General features: G+C 35.8%; 1 protein-coding gene across 12 annotated transcripts in view; it reads right to left on the reverse strand.

Moving 5' to 3' along the window:
* Positions 1 to 18,325, reverse strand: part of PTPN13 (protein tyrosine phosphatase non-receptor type 13) — a 228,129-nt gene that overhangs the window by 132,901 nt on the left and 76,903 nt on the right. For all 12 annotated transcript variants that reach the window (XM_068542688.1, XM_068542686.1, XM_068542695.1 and 9 more), the window contains 4 exons: positions 14,800 to 14,978; positions 6,752 to 6,817; positions 4,455 to 4,640; positions 665 to 752 (listed from right to left, as the gene is read on the reverse strand). In XM_068542688.1, the coding sequence (XP_068398789.1) occupies positions 665 to 752; positions 4,455 to 4,640; positions 6,752 to 6,817; positions 14,800 to 14,978 (519 nt within the window). The remainder of the gene's footprint in view (positions 1 to 664; positions 753 to 4,454; positions 4,641 to 6,751; positions 6,818 to 14,799; positions 14,979 to 18,325) is intronic.

Genomic DNA, 18,325 nt, shown 5'->3' on the forward strand with positions numbered 1-18,325 from the left:
TAGTTTTTCTACTTCCATTTCTTGTGTTTTGAATTTCTATTCATTTCCTTAAAAAATCAATTTAATAACTATGTAGAACCTATAATTATCTAATGCTATTGGCAAATAGCAAAACCACTCTTCATCAGTCTTTACTTAGTCAGCATCATATAACCTAAGTTAGTATTTGGTAACTCTAAGTCATGAAATTCGTTGGTCATATAATCAATTCAGTGGGCTGCGATTAGCATTAAAAAAAGAAACAGAATAGAAAATAACAGTGTGCAACAAGAATAATGTTGCTTTCTGAAACTTTTGTTTTAGTAGCATTTATGTTCATAAATATGTGAGTTTTGTTGTACTTTAAAATGTATTTTTAATACAAAATACCATGATAAAGTAAATAAATGATATTATTGCTACAATAACAATACTGGGAAAGAAATTATTTACCATGGTGTCCTGATTGTATTAACATTTTCTGCATAACTATCATGGATTTATATATTAATACACATATATTAATACACCTAGCATTCCTATCTGTACAGTGCCTCCACTTTGCACACTTATGTTATGATTATGGTCACAATTACCAGATTTCCAAGCTAGGTTAAGTATGATTTTGTAAAGGAAACAATAACTAAGGTTAAAGCCTAAAAATTTCCTATTAATATACTCTTACCTGTTGGTAATCCTTTTCCTCTCAATCGGTCTCGGATAGTCTGGCTTCGATCAGGCTTTTGCTCACTGTTACGGGAAAGCTGATCCGTCTGTACATAGGTAATCAAAAGTCAAGTTTGACAATAGAATCTCCCTTTTATTTTCATGGTAATTGTCTACAGAATGACACCAGTTAGATAATTTTTGGAGAGTATAACATTTAAGTAAAAACACTCCACGTCTGCTATTGTTAATATATATTCCTTGGATAAGATTTATGTAGCTTAGTTCTGGCCAATTCATCTTCAGAAATAAAAGCCAAGAAACATCTATCAAAGACTAATCTGCTTGGGAGGGAGGGAGACGCAAGAGGGAAGAGATATGGGAACATATGTATATGTATAACTGATTCACTTTGTTATAAAGAAGAAACTAACACACCATTGTAAAGCAATTATACTCCAATAAAGATGTTAAAAAAGAAAAAAAAGAGTAATCTGCTAACTAGGGAACAAAATTAGCCAAATTAAAGAAGTTAAAATGAGTTCCATTTCAAAACAACACACTTGAAGTGTTCTTTTTTTTTCCAAACTGATAACTACTTTCACCTCTCAAGTGTGATGATAATTTTAAAACCATATTAATTCTGGTATGATAAAGCTCTCTCCTAATTCTAACTATGCACTGAGGGTGCTGATTTAAATTATTTTCAAAAATAATTTTCTAGATTTTGCCTGCCAGAAATTACATTTGAGAAATATTTTAAACTAAATGGACATATTGAGGGATGACAATTAAATTTAAATCAATGCTCTTTTGAGACCCTTTAGAACAAAATGTTTAAGCAGTCTTAAACTTTAATAACTTCAACCGAGGGCACTTGTTTAAAATAAAGCACATCAAATTCCACATTACAAGGGGTGAAATGTTAGAATACTGAGTTTATTCATCTGATCAATTAGAGTAGAAACTTCAAGAAATAAATGTAAGGAGAGAGAATGGTGAAGAGAAATTACTTAACTCTGGCACCAAGAACATGCACACTTACCTGTTTACACACACACACACACACATACATTTTAATATTCCTCCATGAGTGAAACTTATTTAAGTATGAATTAAAAATCCATTTAAGGTAGTATTCGAGGTACTATGCTTCCTACCTATAAGAAGACTTAAATGGAACTATTTCTGAAATGATGTTATCATTTAAATTATATAAATAATACTGGTCCACATTGCACTATATTGGCAGTAAATGAAGAGATAAAATCCTGTATCATCTTTGTGAATTCCTGCATTGACACTACTATTAATAATAGTTGTCATTTACTGAGCAATTACTATAAAGCAGGCACTACCTTAAGTGCTTTACATACTTTATGTTACTCAATTATCCAAAAACCTCATGTGGTATATATTATTATTATCTTCATATTACAATAAAGGGAGAAATAGAAGGAAAAGTTCTAAGGACCTTGAAGCAGCTCATCAACATTGAAATAATTATTTTCAAAACTGTTCAGTAATATGGATGGATGGTATGTACCATTATTCCTATTTTACAGGTAAGTAAAATTGAGGTCAAGCATGCTACATAAATCAGTGGAAAAACCAGGACAACTAAGCTGGACTACTGACTTTTACTCTATGCTAATTAATTTTAAGTAAGTAAGAATTATGGTCACTTGTAGTGAATTTCACACTGAGTGAAAGACTAACTCGTTCTATCAGCAACTGGAGGCAATGACAGCTTCCAAGGAGCATAATGGCTGACAGCTAATGGCTTTGGGGTCAGAGAGATCCAGATTCCAATAGTGTCTCTGTCATTTACCGTGTGTGTGGCCATGGGCAAGTTATTTAATCTATTTGAGCCCCAGTTTCATTATCTCTAAAATGAGGATGAAATTATCTCTTGTAACCTGGGGTTGTGATGAATAGATGTGAAAAAGCACATAAGTCATTCAGCACAGTGCCTGGCACAAAGTAAACACTTAAAAAATGGTAGCTGTGAGAGTTACTTCTGCCCAGTGATGTCCAGGAGACTGGCCAAGAGCAATGGATGAGGGGAGCGTTACTATTTCTACTTAGAAAGGCAGGCTCTCTACATGCTGATTCCAACTGACCTTTCTATTCTTCTCTCCCACTAAGCAACCCCACAGCACACCCCATATCAGACTTATTACTGTTCCTCAAACATCCTGCTCTTTCCCATCTCACAGCATTTGTCCAAGTTTACTTCCCTCTGCCTGGATTACCCTTTCTATCTAGTCTACAGGATCTAGCTCAAAGCGCTATCTTTCAACGCAGTCGTTACTTGTATCCTTTCCCCTCAAAATCTCATAGCTTTTAAATCCCTGGCTGATTAACAGGAAACATAAGTCCCATAAAGTGAAGGAGTTAGTACAGATCAATGTTCCTCAGAGCGAGTTTTTACAGAACATCAGTATTATGAGAAGATCTGTGAAAAAAGGCCAATATAAGTTTGGGAAATGTTTCACCTATGTGCCTATCCCTCTTGAGGGTTAATAATACAACTTAGTGTATTAAAGGCTCTGGGAAGTTCTACAGTGAAAATATACTTAATTTTCCTAAAATAATTTTTCCTCAACTTTATTTGACCATAGAGAAATTTTTTAAACAAAAATATATTTCAAAATATCTGGGAAACTTCGGTCTGAATAGAGGACCAAAGTTTTAGTAGCTTTATCTTTGTTCCAAAAAAAAAAAATCACATACAGGAATATAAACAAATAAATCAGCTCTAGTTAAGGAGGGGAAATAAGCAGCCGAGAACTCTCTTCACTTAGCCTCTACTACCTCCCTTCCTCTGACTACAGAATCGCAAAGGCTCCTTGGGGTACAGTTTACAAACCATTTGCCTAGAAGACTTCATGAGCCTGTTTCTTATCAACTGGTAAAGCATGTGGAATTTGGATATACCCCTGCCAGCCATATGACATCCTGGTTAAGATGGCAGAACTAAACCCTTAGGGATGAGGAATTAAGAGGAAGCCAGCAAGAACCCTGTGTGACAGTGGTAAATCTATCCAAAGCCTACATAAAGGAGGGGGACTAAGGCACCATAACCTAAAGGGTAAGAGCAGATAAAGTTTAGACCTACATCAAATATCAAAAACCAAGGTGGGGGTCCAAACTAGAGCAAATAGGATAGAATATAGCTTAAGAAATGCAGCAATGGGACTATTAGATATAGAGATTGTTAGTCTTGGGATTCTTCATATCTAAGACAAGAGAGAAAATAAAGGAGTCTCAGTTTTGGGGCAATCTAGTAGGGATACAAGCATGCATCCCCCTTACATACCAGGTGCCGATGTCCAAAGAAGGTAGGGAGGGTTTGAGAATACCTAAGAGGTCCAGACTAATAAGTGGGCAAGAAAGAGGTATAAAGCAACAGAAAGTGCATTTAAATAATTCTAAAACCCATTTTGCATGTCCATACGACTTTCACAGTAGATAGAATCACTTACTGAAAGCTCCATAGGAAAAGATGTAAGAAAAGAGGCAAGAAGACTTCTCAGCTCTAACATGCTGTGATTCTATAATACCTGCTAGAATAAAGTTCTAAAAAAAGACTAACTCCCATAAAATCTAGGAGACTTAAATTATTGCAATGGGCTTCTAGATTTTTCAGTACTGTTTCAAATAAACAATTAACATTAGAACCTGAAATTCAATCTCCTGTTCCTAGTCTTCACTGAGAAAATGCTATCCATACTTAAAGAAAATTTTGTGAAATGCTACTAAATTTTAAAGTACGACTATAGGAACCAATTGGAACTGTGGCTTACCCCAGAAAGATTTCCCAGAACCAGTTTTACCAACTGCTTCACATAGGAAAATGAGGGTGCACAATTGCTATTCCTAATGTGGGCACTGCAAGCGTCCAGGACAGTCCGAACAGAAACCCGAGCATAAATAACATCCTCACACATTCCAAGCAGTATACTGTTGAGATGATCTCCAAGCTTGATAGGCTGCATATAAAGAAAGAAAAAGTCATGTTGGCAAGTGTGAGTAAATCTAACTAACACAAGACAAACCATTCCAAGAGTCACAGGAACCACACCAAACACACCTGGAGGAAATAAATTTCTTATCTAGTAGCATGTCTATTTGACTACATTTTACATTTTTATAATCCAAAAATTTTATTAGCAGAAGTTGGTTAACAGACATCTCCTAAGATAGGAGGTATTATAGAAAAACTCTGGGGTGTTTTGGTATGATTAAGAAATGGAATGTTTTGGTTATCCAAGTATTTTGGTAAGCAGTTTATATATATACACTACTTGGGGGGAATAAACAATTTCCTAACATTTCAAAAAAGGAATATATTTGATATATATTTAATGTAATTTGACACTCATGATAACTTAGAAGAGATTTCAAATATTGCAATGACTCAAGGTCATTTAAATATAAATTCTCATTATGCTGGTGAAACAGAAGCCAAAATGTGAGTTTTTTTTTTAATTGACATAATTTATAGAATATTTTATCTAAATGTCCAATAATCATACCAAGAAATGCAAATTAAAACCATAGAAAGAAGTCACTATATATACGCTCACTAGAATGGTTAAAATAAAAGACTGATAATACGAAGTAGTGGTGAGGAGAAAAGCATTGCTTATGGGTGTTTGAACTGGTACATCCACTTTGGTTTAAACATATGCTTTACCTGTGACCCTTCCCTTCCACTTCTCATCCATCTGGGTATTATATTGCATCTTTTAGAGCTCAGCTTAGCAGCAATGTCCTTTAATAAACCTATCCTAACCCTCCAAGTCTAGTTAGAGGCTCCAACGCTTGGTTTTCCATAGCACCCTCCATTTTCCCTAACATAGCATTGGTCACATTGTGTTGTAATTGGTTATTTTGGTTGTCTGTACCTGTGATAGGACTCCACAGACGTGGGACATTATATTCCTAGTGTCTGGTACAGTGTCTGACATAAGGTAGGTGCTTAATAAATACTTTTGAATTAATATTAAATATTTCCAAAACAGTTACGATATCTGACAGTAAAATAGAAGTAAATGTTTATACTTCCCTTCCAATTTACACATTATAGATATATTGACTATATTTTCAGTTACCAGAAAAGAGAAAGTGTTAAATTATAGGCTGTGATCACATTTTACATGTAAGTTAGGTTCTATAAAATGACCCTATTATTTCCAGTAATAATTTAACTTTCTCATTTATATTTATAGAATTGAAACTGAGGAAAGTAAATATACAGTATTTTTCATGATGTAAAATGAAACCAAACCAAGTTGAAGACCATCATTCGCTTTTCATGGATCTTAAGATGTCTGAATTTTAGAATAAAAGCCTAAAATACTTACTGCTTCTTAATTTGATAAAAAAAAAAAAACCAAAACACACCTAGTTACTTTTGTTTGGAGTTCTAAATGCCTAAAATGACACAATTCTGTATGCTACATCTTTGATGAAATACAGTTATTTTAAAATTTTTGATTATATTTATTACTATGTTTATTATTGTGTCTTCAGGAAATCAGTTATTTTAGAAAATAAAGACTAGAAGCAGACCAATGATCATCAGAGCCTAAGACCCCACAAAGTGTTACTTTAATATCTGTGCCTGCTGCTGCAGGAGTAGTGAAGTATGATTTTGAAGTGACAAGAGAAAAAGTAATGAAGTATAAACTCTGAGACATAGTTAGAGCTACTATTATTCCTACAGTTTTTGCATCAAAAAAGGTTATCACTTTCTGTTCAAGAATGAATCATCAAAGAAATTTACAATCCCCCTTTATCAGTCATTAAATTAAAAGAAATAAAGTGGACTCCCATTTCTCTCGCTATAATTTTGAAGAGGCTACTATATTTCACAGGGTGAACTGTTGAAACAGGTAGTGACTGTTATAATTCTAAGAACAGTCTAAGAAAAATAATTTCTTTAGTACTTTATTATTTCATTCTGAGGGTGTGACATTATTAATGTGAACAACCAGTATAGAAACACTGGTGTGCCTGACAACACACTGTAGAACACATAAATACACAGAACTTCTTAAAAAGTGTAAAGTTGTACAAATGTGACAACTTGACTTACTTGGCTCTGAGGTACTTCATGATCAGCCCCCCAATACAATGTCATTCCAAGAGAATAAATATGGATCTAGGAATAGAATTTTTAAAAAAATCATTTTATGTAAAAACTTAATTTAGCAAGTACTATATATTCATGACTTTGCTCCAAAGAAAGTGTAACACATGATTTGAGAAAATCATCATTTCATATTTTGCATTAAAGTATGTGAGAGTTTAAAATAGAAAATAGGACTGGAAATGATGAGAACAGACTTTTTTTTTCCACCAACTTTCTAGACTGTCTGCTATGAGTAATCATTTTTATTAGTTCTTACTTAAAGTTTCTTTATGAAAGCTCAAGCAAATATGAATAGTCTTACTTTCCCCTTCTTTTACAAAAGGCCAGAAATTTAAAAAATTACTTGACACCTTGCAGTTTTAATTTAACAAGACAGGCATTTCCATATCAATGTTTAGAGATCTCATTCTTTTTACTGCTGCATAGAACTCCATTTTGTGGCTACAGCATTGTTTACTTAACTGATCTGTTATTAATGGGCAATTAGAATTTTCCTAAACTTTTGCTATTATAAAAAATGTTTTAGCAAACAGCCTTGTGATGTCATTTTGTACATGCAGGTATTCCTCTTGAATTGACTCCCTTAGATTATGAATAAAAGAGTAAATCATCTATAGTTTTGATACATTTTGTCAGATTTCCCCCACAGACGTTTTATCATTTTGCATTTCTACCAGCAACATATGATTTTTTTCACAAGCCTTATGCATAGAATGTGTTATGAAGATTTGGATTTTTACCAAACTGAAAAGAGAAGAAAAATCTCATTGCAGTTCTGATTAGCATTTTTCTTACTAAGAATGGATGGGGTAGTAGTAGATAAAGAAAAAAGTTGGGTCAGAAAAGATTCCTTTTTCATTGTTTGTTTGCTTCTTAAAGACTGAAAAAAGGACAACATTTTTATGCTGGTAGGAATGATCCAACAGGGAAAACTGGAACTGCAGGAGAGAGACGAGACTGTTGGGAGAACACTGCTGAGTAAGTGGGAGGAAGCAGAAGCTAATGCACAAAGGAAGGAGCTGGCTTGACACCTCTGTCACAGTTCTTCTGAAGTAGGGAAGCAAAGAATATGAAAATTTATGTAGGTAGTCCAGTTGTGGGATCTTGGGAGAAGTCTCCTGATCGCTTCTACTTTTTTCCCCTGTGAAACAGGGAGCAAGATTATCAGCCTGAAGTGAGGACAGTTAATCCTTATTAAGTAATCATTTTCCAGTTCTCCTGTTAAGCAATTTCAGAGCTAGACTTTTAGCCCATCTCTACCAGTACTGAATAATCTTACCATGAGCATTTTTTGCACCAATCTTACTCCAGGGCCATCTTATTTTGTCTTTTCATTTTGTCCTTATTTTCTCACCTGTATTTTTTAATTATACAAACTGTCTCGAACCCTCTTTAGATATAGGTGAGGTAAATACAAATAAAACTGGGTATCCTTACAATCTCACAGCATTTTAATCTATTCCTAGTATTGCCTCTTAAATTATTCCTAAATTACAGATTAGTTGTTCCTCTTTTCAAATATTTTCATGGTTCCCAATTTGCAAAAATCCAAATTCTTTATGATGATATGCAAGGCTCACTCTGACCTGCCTCTACCTCCATTTTCCAGGCAGGTTTTTTTTTTTTTTTTAATAAGTTAATTTATTTATTTTTGGCTGTGTTGGGTCTTCGTTGCTGCGTGCGGGCTTTCTCTAGTTGCGGCGAAGGGGGGCTACTCTTCATTGCGGTGCGCAGGCTTCTCATTGTCGTGGCTTCTCTTGTTGCCGAGCACCGGCTCTAGGCGCGCAGGCCTCAGCAGTCGTGGCACGCGGGCTCTAGAGCACAGGCTCAGTAGTTGTGGTGCACGGGCTTAGTTGCTCCGCGGCATGTGGGATCTTCCCAGACCAGGGCTCGAACCCGTGTTCCCTGCATTGGCAGGCGGATTCTTAACCACTGTGCCACCAGGGAAGCCCCCAGACAGGTTTTTAAGTTTTCCTTCAATTATCACTCCTTCCTCTATCACACTTGACACTTCAGAACTACTATATAATTCTCTGTTGGCAAAATAAATCTTTCTCTTTCCCAGCGTTTCTTGAGCAGTTCTTCCTACCAAAAAATTTTTTTCATCTGTCAATAAATGTTCCACCCATTATTGATAGTCCAGAGATGATGTTATCTATTATGTATGCTATATAAATCTTCTCAAACGGGATAAAGCATTCTCTCTTATATGATAGTTATTATTTCATTTGTATCTCTAATGAAACAGTTAACTAATACTACCTGTAACATAGTTAAGATGTGTCCTTGTTTGTCTTCCTTGAGAATGCCTTTTTAACACATCTTAATATCCCTCTTAGCAGTTAACACAGAACTTGTACATAATAGATATTCAATACATGCCTACTGAATTCAAGTAAATGTGCATAAAGTTCAAGGCAGCATGATGTAGGCTATTTGTATCATATTTCTGTTTCGAATTCAAAGAATCTCACATGGGAACACCTTTTCAAAGAGTCTCATATGTGAAAAACATTTTTCATACCTTTAGCAAAAATGACTAATTGCATACTCAAATATATTTCTCTTAATATATTAATTTGGATTTGTGATCCTTTGAGATACTGGTAGTATTTTAAATTCGTTACTACGTTTACTTGTCAGGAGGCTAATTGAGTTATTTTATTTTAATAATTTTTATACAAGACTATATAAAATTATTAACATATTTTAAAAACTAGATTATAAAATTATACATCTGTTGATCATTTATGTATATAGTATAATGATTAATTTTATGTGTCAACTTGACCATGGGATGCCTAGATATTTGGTCAAACATTATTCTGGGGCTTCCCTGGTGGCGCAGTGGTTGAGAATCTGCCTGCCAATGAAGGGGACACGGGTTCGAGCCCTGGTCTGGGAAGATCCCACATGCCGCGGAGCAACTGGGCCCATGAGCCACAACTACTGAGCCTGCACGTCTGGAGCCTGTGCTCCACAACAAGAGAGGCCACGATAGTGAGAGGCCTGCACACCGCGATGAAGAGTGGCCCCCGCTTGCCGCAACTAGAGAAAGCCCTCGCACAGAAACGAAGACCCAACATAGCCAAAAATAAATAAATAAATTAATTAATTTAAAAAAACATTATTCTGGGTGCTTCTGTGAGAGTGTTTTTGGAAGCAAGTAAACTGAGCAAGGCAGACTGCTCTCCCCAATATAGGTGGTCCTCATCCAATTATTTGAAGGCCTGAATAGAACAAAATAGTTTACCCACCCGCAGGTAAGAAAGAACTCTTTCTTTCTGACTGCCTTCAAACTAGGACATCAACTTTTTGTTACCTTTGGATTTGATCCGAAATACCAGCTCTTCCTGGGTCCTGAGCCTGTTGGCCTTCAGAGTGGAACTACACCCTCAGTTCACCTGGTTCTCAGACCGGAACTACACCATTGGCTCTCCTGGGTCTCCAGCTTGCTGGCTTACCTTGCAGATCTTGGGACTTGTCTGCCTCCATAATTACATGAGCTAATAAGTCTCTCTTTATATACACACGCGCGTGCGCATGCACACAAACACACATATCCTATTGATCCGGTTTCTCTGGAGACCCCTGCTTAATACATATAGATATGAAATATCTATATATAGAAAAAACATGCAGAAATGACAGTTGCTATTTTATTAGAATAGTGCTTTATGGGTTCAAAATTTTTAATATTTTAAGAATCATTTAAAATTTTGTTAAATAAATAACTCCAGATACATCAGATCTTTGTTAAAGTAATGTATAATAATACCTGGTATCTAATATTAGAGAAATATTATTAATATTTGAGAAAAAGTTTGTACAGTATACAAAGAAAAATGCTTTACTTTTACATTTATTCCAAAATAATCTGTAAAGTAAATATGGATAATACTTCCATATACATTATTCATAAGCTAAGAGTTTCTATTGTTGATGCAACCTGAAAAGATACAGGCAGAAAGAAGATCAGTGATACTAAGGTGTAACTAAATTAACACAGTAACGCTGCAATACCACTGAGAGCACTTAGTTCACCTGGTTGATAAATAGCAACGAATGGGTTATAGTTTAGTTACAGTCATTATATGGAAAGGAGAAGGTCATACAAGGAGTGATTATTCAAAAACAGGCAAGTATTTGGCCTTCATATGTTTCTTTGGTTTTTACATAAGCAGAAAAAAAGGAGAATACGATGGCCCACATAATACAACTAACGAATATCTTCTATTAAAGATTAGTAAGCCCAGGGATTAAAAGAAGTCAGGCATTAGAAGTTTTTTTTTAAAAAAAGGTTTTGATCTGCCTCTCACTTCTACTGCATATTTATTTAGCTTCCAAGGGGATTTTTTGCTTTGTGATCTTTGCCAAGGCCCTATTTGTATCAAAGATCTCAGTACCTATCTGTTCCTGATGGATAGCACAGAGAAAATCTATTCCCTTCCCTTAGTGTAATAGCAAGCCAGGATGGTTTCTTGTAGAAGTGGCTGCTTTTGATAATGATGATTCATACACAGGGTTAAACGATAAAGGAACTGGTTCTAGAAGATAGCATTTATAGAAGAGCTAATTAACTATCCATTTAGTCGTTCAACATTTTTTCTGAAAGTCACTAAGCTCGGGATGGTGGTAAAATATAAATATCTCATTCTGGATCAATAATACTACTATATACTAATACATAAGAATATCAACAGCAAGCATGTACATAACGTTTACTGTGTGTCAAGCTTAGTTTATACTTCAGCTTATTCAGTACTACAGAGAGAGAAAGTAACTTTTGTCCAAGGTCACACAGGTAGTTAAGTGCTAGGGGCAGGATTCAAATTCTGGCTCCAGAGCCATATTCTTAACCTCTAAACCAGGGCTTATACTCCTCTGTACTACTGACATTTGGGATCTTTGCTGTGGACAGCAGTCTGTGGATATTTATCCTGTGTAGGATAACAGTAGTACCCCTGGCCTCTACTCACTAGATGCCAGCAGAACTACCTTCCTCCTCCTCCCCCTGCCCCCCCACCGGTTATGACAACTAAAAATATCTCAAGACATTGCCAACTGTCCGCTGGAAGATAAAGCGGCCTCTGATTCAAAACCACGGCTTTAATCTGTTGTACCTTTCCTAGAATCAGAACTCTAAGTAAAGAAAGCTATATGAATATACATGTATGCATCTATTAAACAAAGTAGAAGTGGTAAATTTGTGCTAAGGACATTCAAAAGGACAAGATTACTTATGATTATAGAAGAAATGTAAAGCAGGGGGAGTTTAAGCTGAGGTTTGAATGTAGGTTATGTGTCCCCTCTCTGTGCTCTCTTAATATTTTGTACAGATCCACTATTATTGTATATATTTCCATTACTATTATTATTACTATCATTAATTTCTTTTTGTCTATCTGTCCATTACACTGCTGGCCCTTTGAGGTTAAGGACTATTTCTTTTCTTTTTTTTTTTTTTAATATATTTATTTATTTTTGGCTGCATTCGGTCTTCAGTGCTGCATGCGGGCGGCGAGGAGGGGCTACTGTTCGTGGTGGTGCGCGGGCTTCTCATTGCTGTGGCTTCTCTTGCTGCGGAACATGGGCTCTAGAGCGCAGGCTCAGTAGTTGTGGTGCACGGGCTTAGTTGCTCCGCGGCATGTGGGATCTTCCCGGACCAGGGTTCGAACCTGTGTCCCCTGCATTGGCAGGCAGATTCTTAACCACTGCGCCACCAGGGAAGTCCCAGGACTATTTCTTATTCATCTTTGTAACCCTATGGCCTAATATAGTGTAGAATATATAAGTTCTCAATAGATGCTGATTGAAAGAAAGGTTGGTACATAGGATGTGGACATGTAGAAATGCAGAAGAGCATTGTTATACAAAAGAGTGAAGCCACAAAGCATAGGACCTGTTTAATAATCACTGCTACAACTTGTGCCTCTGAAAGAGAGGAGTTGAAATATGGTTGGAATCAGACTCTGGAGAGGTTTTCTATGTTTTGTTAAGGAATCTGTACTTAACTGAGTAAGTGGGCCCATGCAGTTCAAACTGGCGTTGTTCAAGGGTCAACCATATGTCAAAAATTTAAATGCACATACTTTTTGATTTCACAATTTTACTATTAGGAAATTATTAGGTTAATTTTTGGACTTACATGCATTGATTATGGGAAATGATATCCATAGCAAATTCTGAATTCTCCAAAGTTCCCTATCTAAATTATCACAGCTTGCTACACACAATATATATATTTATTCCAAAATTTCTTTTCATAGCCTTGATAATGAAATTAGATCTTCTGATGTTAATGGCATTACCATCCTCAGACTGGATATTCCTATCATAAACATTTCCATCTTCATTGTTTCATCATATCAACTGTCAAAACTCTGTCAGGTTTGCTTCCACTATAACCCCATTATCCTCACCCTCTATAGTTCCAAGGCATTGCACGATTTTTAGATCTTTCCCCCAGATTATTAAAGTGTCCCAGTTAGATTCTTACATAATCTTTCATCTCACCTAGTTATCCACTTTCATCAAACTTACCCTCTGAAATAACAAATTATATCATATCACTCTCCTAAAAATATGCCCCAGAAGAAAGTCTCAAGTTCTGGCATTCAAAGTGTTCTTCATTCTGACCTATAGTCTCCCTTTAACCACAGCCTTCCAGGTAGCTAATGCTCCAGCCCAGCCAGTCTGACCAAACATTCCCCTATCACAGTGGACAATTTCCTACCCCTTAGCATTACACATCATAGCAACCCTGAGGGGAATCCCCATTTCTACCTATTTTCAATTTTCTAAATTCTACTCACTCTTCGTAGCTCAACACAAATGCTACCTTCTCTGCGGTATCATTCTAAATTAGAAATTGTTTCTCTTCGAAACTTCCAAACTACTTTATCCCTCTATATAGCATTCATTTCAATTTGCCTTATATTATAGATATACATATATGTGTATATATATATAATCATTAACAAATTTTTAAAATATTTTCCACACATGAGAAAGTGTTGATATAAAATACAAAGACTGAAAAATAAATCTTAAAATTCTTTAAGCATCTTAGAAAAACTCACAAAAAAAGGCTATAAATATATTAGATCTATTTAATTAATAAACAAACGTTAACCAGATAGTTGCTACTGTAAAACCATCAAGTTGACAAATAATAAGAGAGAGAGAAAGAAAAAAAGAGAAGGAAGGAGGGAAGTAGGAAAGAAGTGAGGGAGGGAGGGGAGGGAAGGAAGGAAGGAAGGAAGGAGGGAGGGAGGGAGGGAGGAAAGAAGGAAGGAAGGAAGGAAGGAAGGAAGGAAGGAAGGAAGAAAGGAAGGAAGGAAGGAAGGAAGGAAGGAAGGAAGGAAGGTCCAGTTATTTTTGTATCTTCCTCCCAAGCACAGTGTTTTATACACAGCAGGCATTTAATTAGTATTTTAAAACATGAATTAATAATGGCTCACATTTTTTTCATATTTTTTCTTAGATCCATACATTTTTATAAAACTACTTTGAATTTTTAAATATGAACTTCTTGGAATACATGATCATTTTATTTTATTTTATTTTTTAATTGAAGTATAGTTACTGTACAATATTACATAAGTTACAGGTGTACAATACAGTGATTCACAATTTTCAAAGGTTAGGCTCCATTTATAGTTATTATAAAATATTTGGCTATATTCCTCATGTTGTACAATATATCCTTGTAGCCTATTTTATACCTAATAGTTTGCACCTCTTACTCCCCTCTCCCTTTCCCTCTCCCCACTGGTAACTACCAATTTGTTCTCTATATCTGTGAGTTTGATTTTTTTTTTGTTATATTCACTAGTTTGTTGTATTTTTTAGATTCCACACATAAGTGATAACATGATCATTTTAAATTCAATGGATGTTTTTCAGAGGGTTGAAGGTAGCCCAGTGTCTACTTTTCCTACCCCCACCAAAACAAAAAACAAAATAAAGCAAAAAAGACGTAATGTTACCTTTTCAACATCGGAGAGGGAAGTTAGTGATTGATTCTGAAGAACCTCTGGTGCAGTGAATGCTCGAAGATCCTGACTGGAAATATTTTCATCTGTAAATGACACGCTACCAGATGGCAGCAATAGCAGAGACCATGGAGAAATGATGAAGCCAAGAGCAGCAGGATCAGCTATGCTTACTGGTTTGTAACCATACAGAATGAAAAGAAAAAAGAAAGATAAATGCTTAAAATTAAGTGATTATAGATCACATAAATGAATACCCCAGCATATTCATATATATGTGCAGTTACATACACCAAATCAACATGCTACAAAATGAGAGTGGGTTTCATACACCTAATACTGCTAGCATTATTAACAACAACACCTTGATTTGGCTTAGTCTTTCAAACTTAGACTAGATGGCAGATCTTAGAAACTAGAAATAGAGAACTTTCATTGTCAGTCATAAGACTATACTTGGTTCAAATACTTATCACAGTGATACAGAGATATGAATAAGAATCAACAGTTCTTACATTTTGTTGGGTGGAGGGTGGTTCGTGGATTCCTTTGAGGATTTGGTAAAAACTATGGTTGAGAGATCATTTCAAGAAAACTGCCCATAAATACCTTTGTAAACAAAAGGTGTTTGGGGACTTCCCTGGTGGTGCAGTGGTTAAGAATCCGCCTGCCAATGCAGGGGACATGGGTTCGAGCCCTGGTCCGGGAAGATCCCACATGCCGTGGAGCAACTAAGCCCATGGGCCACAACTACTGAGCCTGTGCTCTAGGGCCTGCAAGCCACAACTACTGAGCCCGTGTGCCCAGAGCCCGTGCTCTGCAACAGGAGAAGCCACTGCAATGAGAAGCCCGTGCACCGCAAAGAAGAGTAGCCCCCACTCGCCGCAACTAGAGAAAGCCTGCGTGCAGCAACGAAGACCCAAGGCAGCCATAAATGAATGAATAATTATATATATATATATATATATATATATATATGTGTGTGTGTGTGTGTGTGTGTTTGTGTGTGTGTGTGTGTGTGTGTGTGTGTGTGTGTTCATGGATCTCCTTAGAACTCGTTTATGGACCCCAGCTTAAGATTCTCTGATTTAGACTACAGTGTTCTGAAACTGATAGAAAATAATTCCTTTGATAATTCATCAGATTTAGAATTAGTAGTTTCCAACTACAATGAAAGCCTCCTTTTTGCATCAAGATGTATATAGTCTTGTATGCATTTATTCATTATTTCAGTAGAATTTCAGGCAGCTCTGTGCTACCAAATGTGATCAATGTGGCCTCTAATTTTGCTATGTTTTGATGTTTGTCTTTATGGGTGCCTAAGAGCTCAGTTTAAGAGTATTAAAAAAAAAGTTCTTAGATTTCAAGTAAAGCTATACATTAGGCTCAACAAAACAGACTTACTAGAAGGAATATTATTTGACCTCCCATTTCAAAAGGAAATTAAAATAGGTTTTAAGGTAAATGTTAAATAAAACTGAGTTACAGACGCAAGAAATCTCTATAGGAAGGTCACAGAAGGCCGTTGCCCGCCAATGCCATGATTATTCAATCTGAATGTGTTATACTGCTAAGTCAAATCATAAGAAACTGACAGAAGTCTATGGAATAGTTTATCAAACATACAGTATCTATGCTTTCCTAAAAACAACTTTCATTAGAATTGAATCATCCATCCTTTCTGACTTTTTAACCTCTACCTATGGTCAAGATTCTGATCATCAGAACTTGACTTACGCTGATAAAAAAGTAAACTATTAAAATTCATTTCTCCTTTGAAGATTAAAAAGCCAACTGTACATCCTCCTGCATTCTTATGAATTTGAAACATGTCTTTAACAACTGTGTCAAGGAAGAAAAATGTGTTTGAATGCATCTTTAATCAGTCAGCATATCTTATGTGGCCCTGAGGCCGAGTTACAGACCAGTGGTCCTCACATTCCTACTCAACCACACATCAGGTTGCTAACAACATGACTCAGAATTCTCAAGGCAAAATATGTTTCAATGAATCATCATAGCTGTTAAGCTTAGGTATACTGTTGCCTTTCACAGCCACTTTACACACTGTCTTTTACTTGAGATTTTTCTTGTTTCTTGAGGTAGGACTGTATTGCTATAAACTTCCCTCTAGGTTTGGGTCATCGTGTTTTCATTGTCATTTGTTTCTAGGTATTTTTTGATTTCTTCAGTGATCTCTTGGTTACTGAGTAGTGTATTGTTTAGCCTCCATGTGTTTGTAATTTTTAGTTTTTTTCCTGTAATTGATATCTAGTCTCATAGCGCTATGGTCGGAAAAGATACATGGTACGATTTTAATTTTTTAAAATTTACCAAGGCTTGATTTGTGACCCAAGATATGATCTATCCTGGAGAATGTTTCATGAGCACTTGAGAAAAAAGTGTATTCTGTTGTTTTTGGATGGAATGTCCTATAAATATCCATTAAGTCCATCTTGTTTAATGTATCATTTAAAGCTTGTGTTTCCTTATTTATTTTCATTTTGGATGATTTGTCCATTGGTGAAAGTGGAGTGTTAAAGTCCCCTACTATGATTGTGTTACTGTCGATTTCCCCTGTTATGGCTGTTAGCATTTGCCTTATGTTTTGAGGTGCTCCTGTGTCGAGTGCATAAATATTTACAATTGTTGTATCTTCTTCTTGGATTGATCCCTTGATCATTATGTAGTGTCCTTCTTTGTCTCTTGTAATAGTCTTTCTTTTAAAGTCTATTTTGTCTGATATGAGAATTGCTACTCCAGCTTTCTTTTGATTTCCATTTGCATGGAATATCTTTTTCAATCCCCTCATTTTCATACGGTATGTGTCCCTAGGTCTGAAGTGGGTCTCTTGTAGACAGCATATACACGGGTCTTGTGTTTGTATCCATTCAGCCAGTCTATATCTTTTGGTGGGAGCATTTAATCCATTTACATTTAAGGTAATTATCAATATGTATGCTCCTATTACCATTTTCTTAATTGTTTCAGGATTGTTTTTGTAGGTCTTTTCCTTCTCTTGTGTTTCCTGCCTAGAGAAGTTCCTTGAACATTTGTTGTAAAGCTAGCTTGGTGGTGCTGAATTCTCTTAGATTTTGCTTGTCTGTAAAGGTTTTAATTTCTCTGTCGAATCTGAATGAGATCCTTGCTGGGTAGAGTAATCTTGGTTGTAGGTTTTTCCCTTTCATCACTTTAAATATGTCCTGCCACTCCCTTCTGGCTTGCAGAGTTTCTGCTGAAAGATCAGCTGTTAACCTTATGGGGATTCCCTTGTATGCTATTGTTGCTTTTCCCTTGCTGCTTTTAATATTTTTTCTTTGTATTTAATTTTTGATAGTTTGATTAATATGTGTCTTGGCGTGTTTCTCCTTGGATTTATCCTGTATGGGACTCTCTGTGCTTCCTGGACTTGATTGACTATTTCCTTTCCCATATTAGGGAAGTTTTCAACTATAATCTCTTCAAATATTTTCTCAGTCCCTTTCTTTTTCTCTTCTTCTTCTGGGACCCCAATAATTCG

The sequence above is a fragment of the Eschrichtius robustus genome, chromosome 4 (assembly GCF_028021215.1).
Source record: "Eschrichtius robustus isolate mEscRob2 chromosome 4, mEscRob2.pri, whole genome shotgun sequence".
NCBI classification, from domain to species: Eukaryota; Metazoa; Chordata; class Mammalia; order Artiodactyla; family Eschrichtiidae; genus Eschrichtius; species Eschrichtius robustus.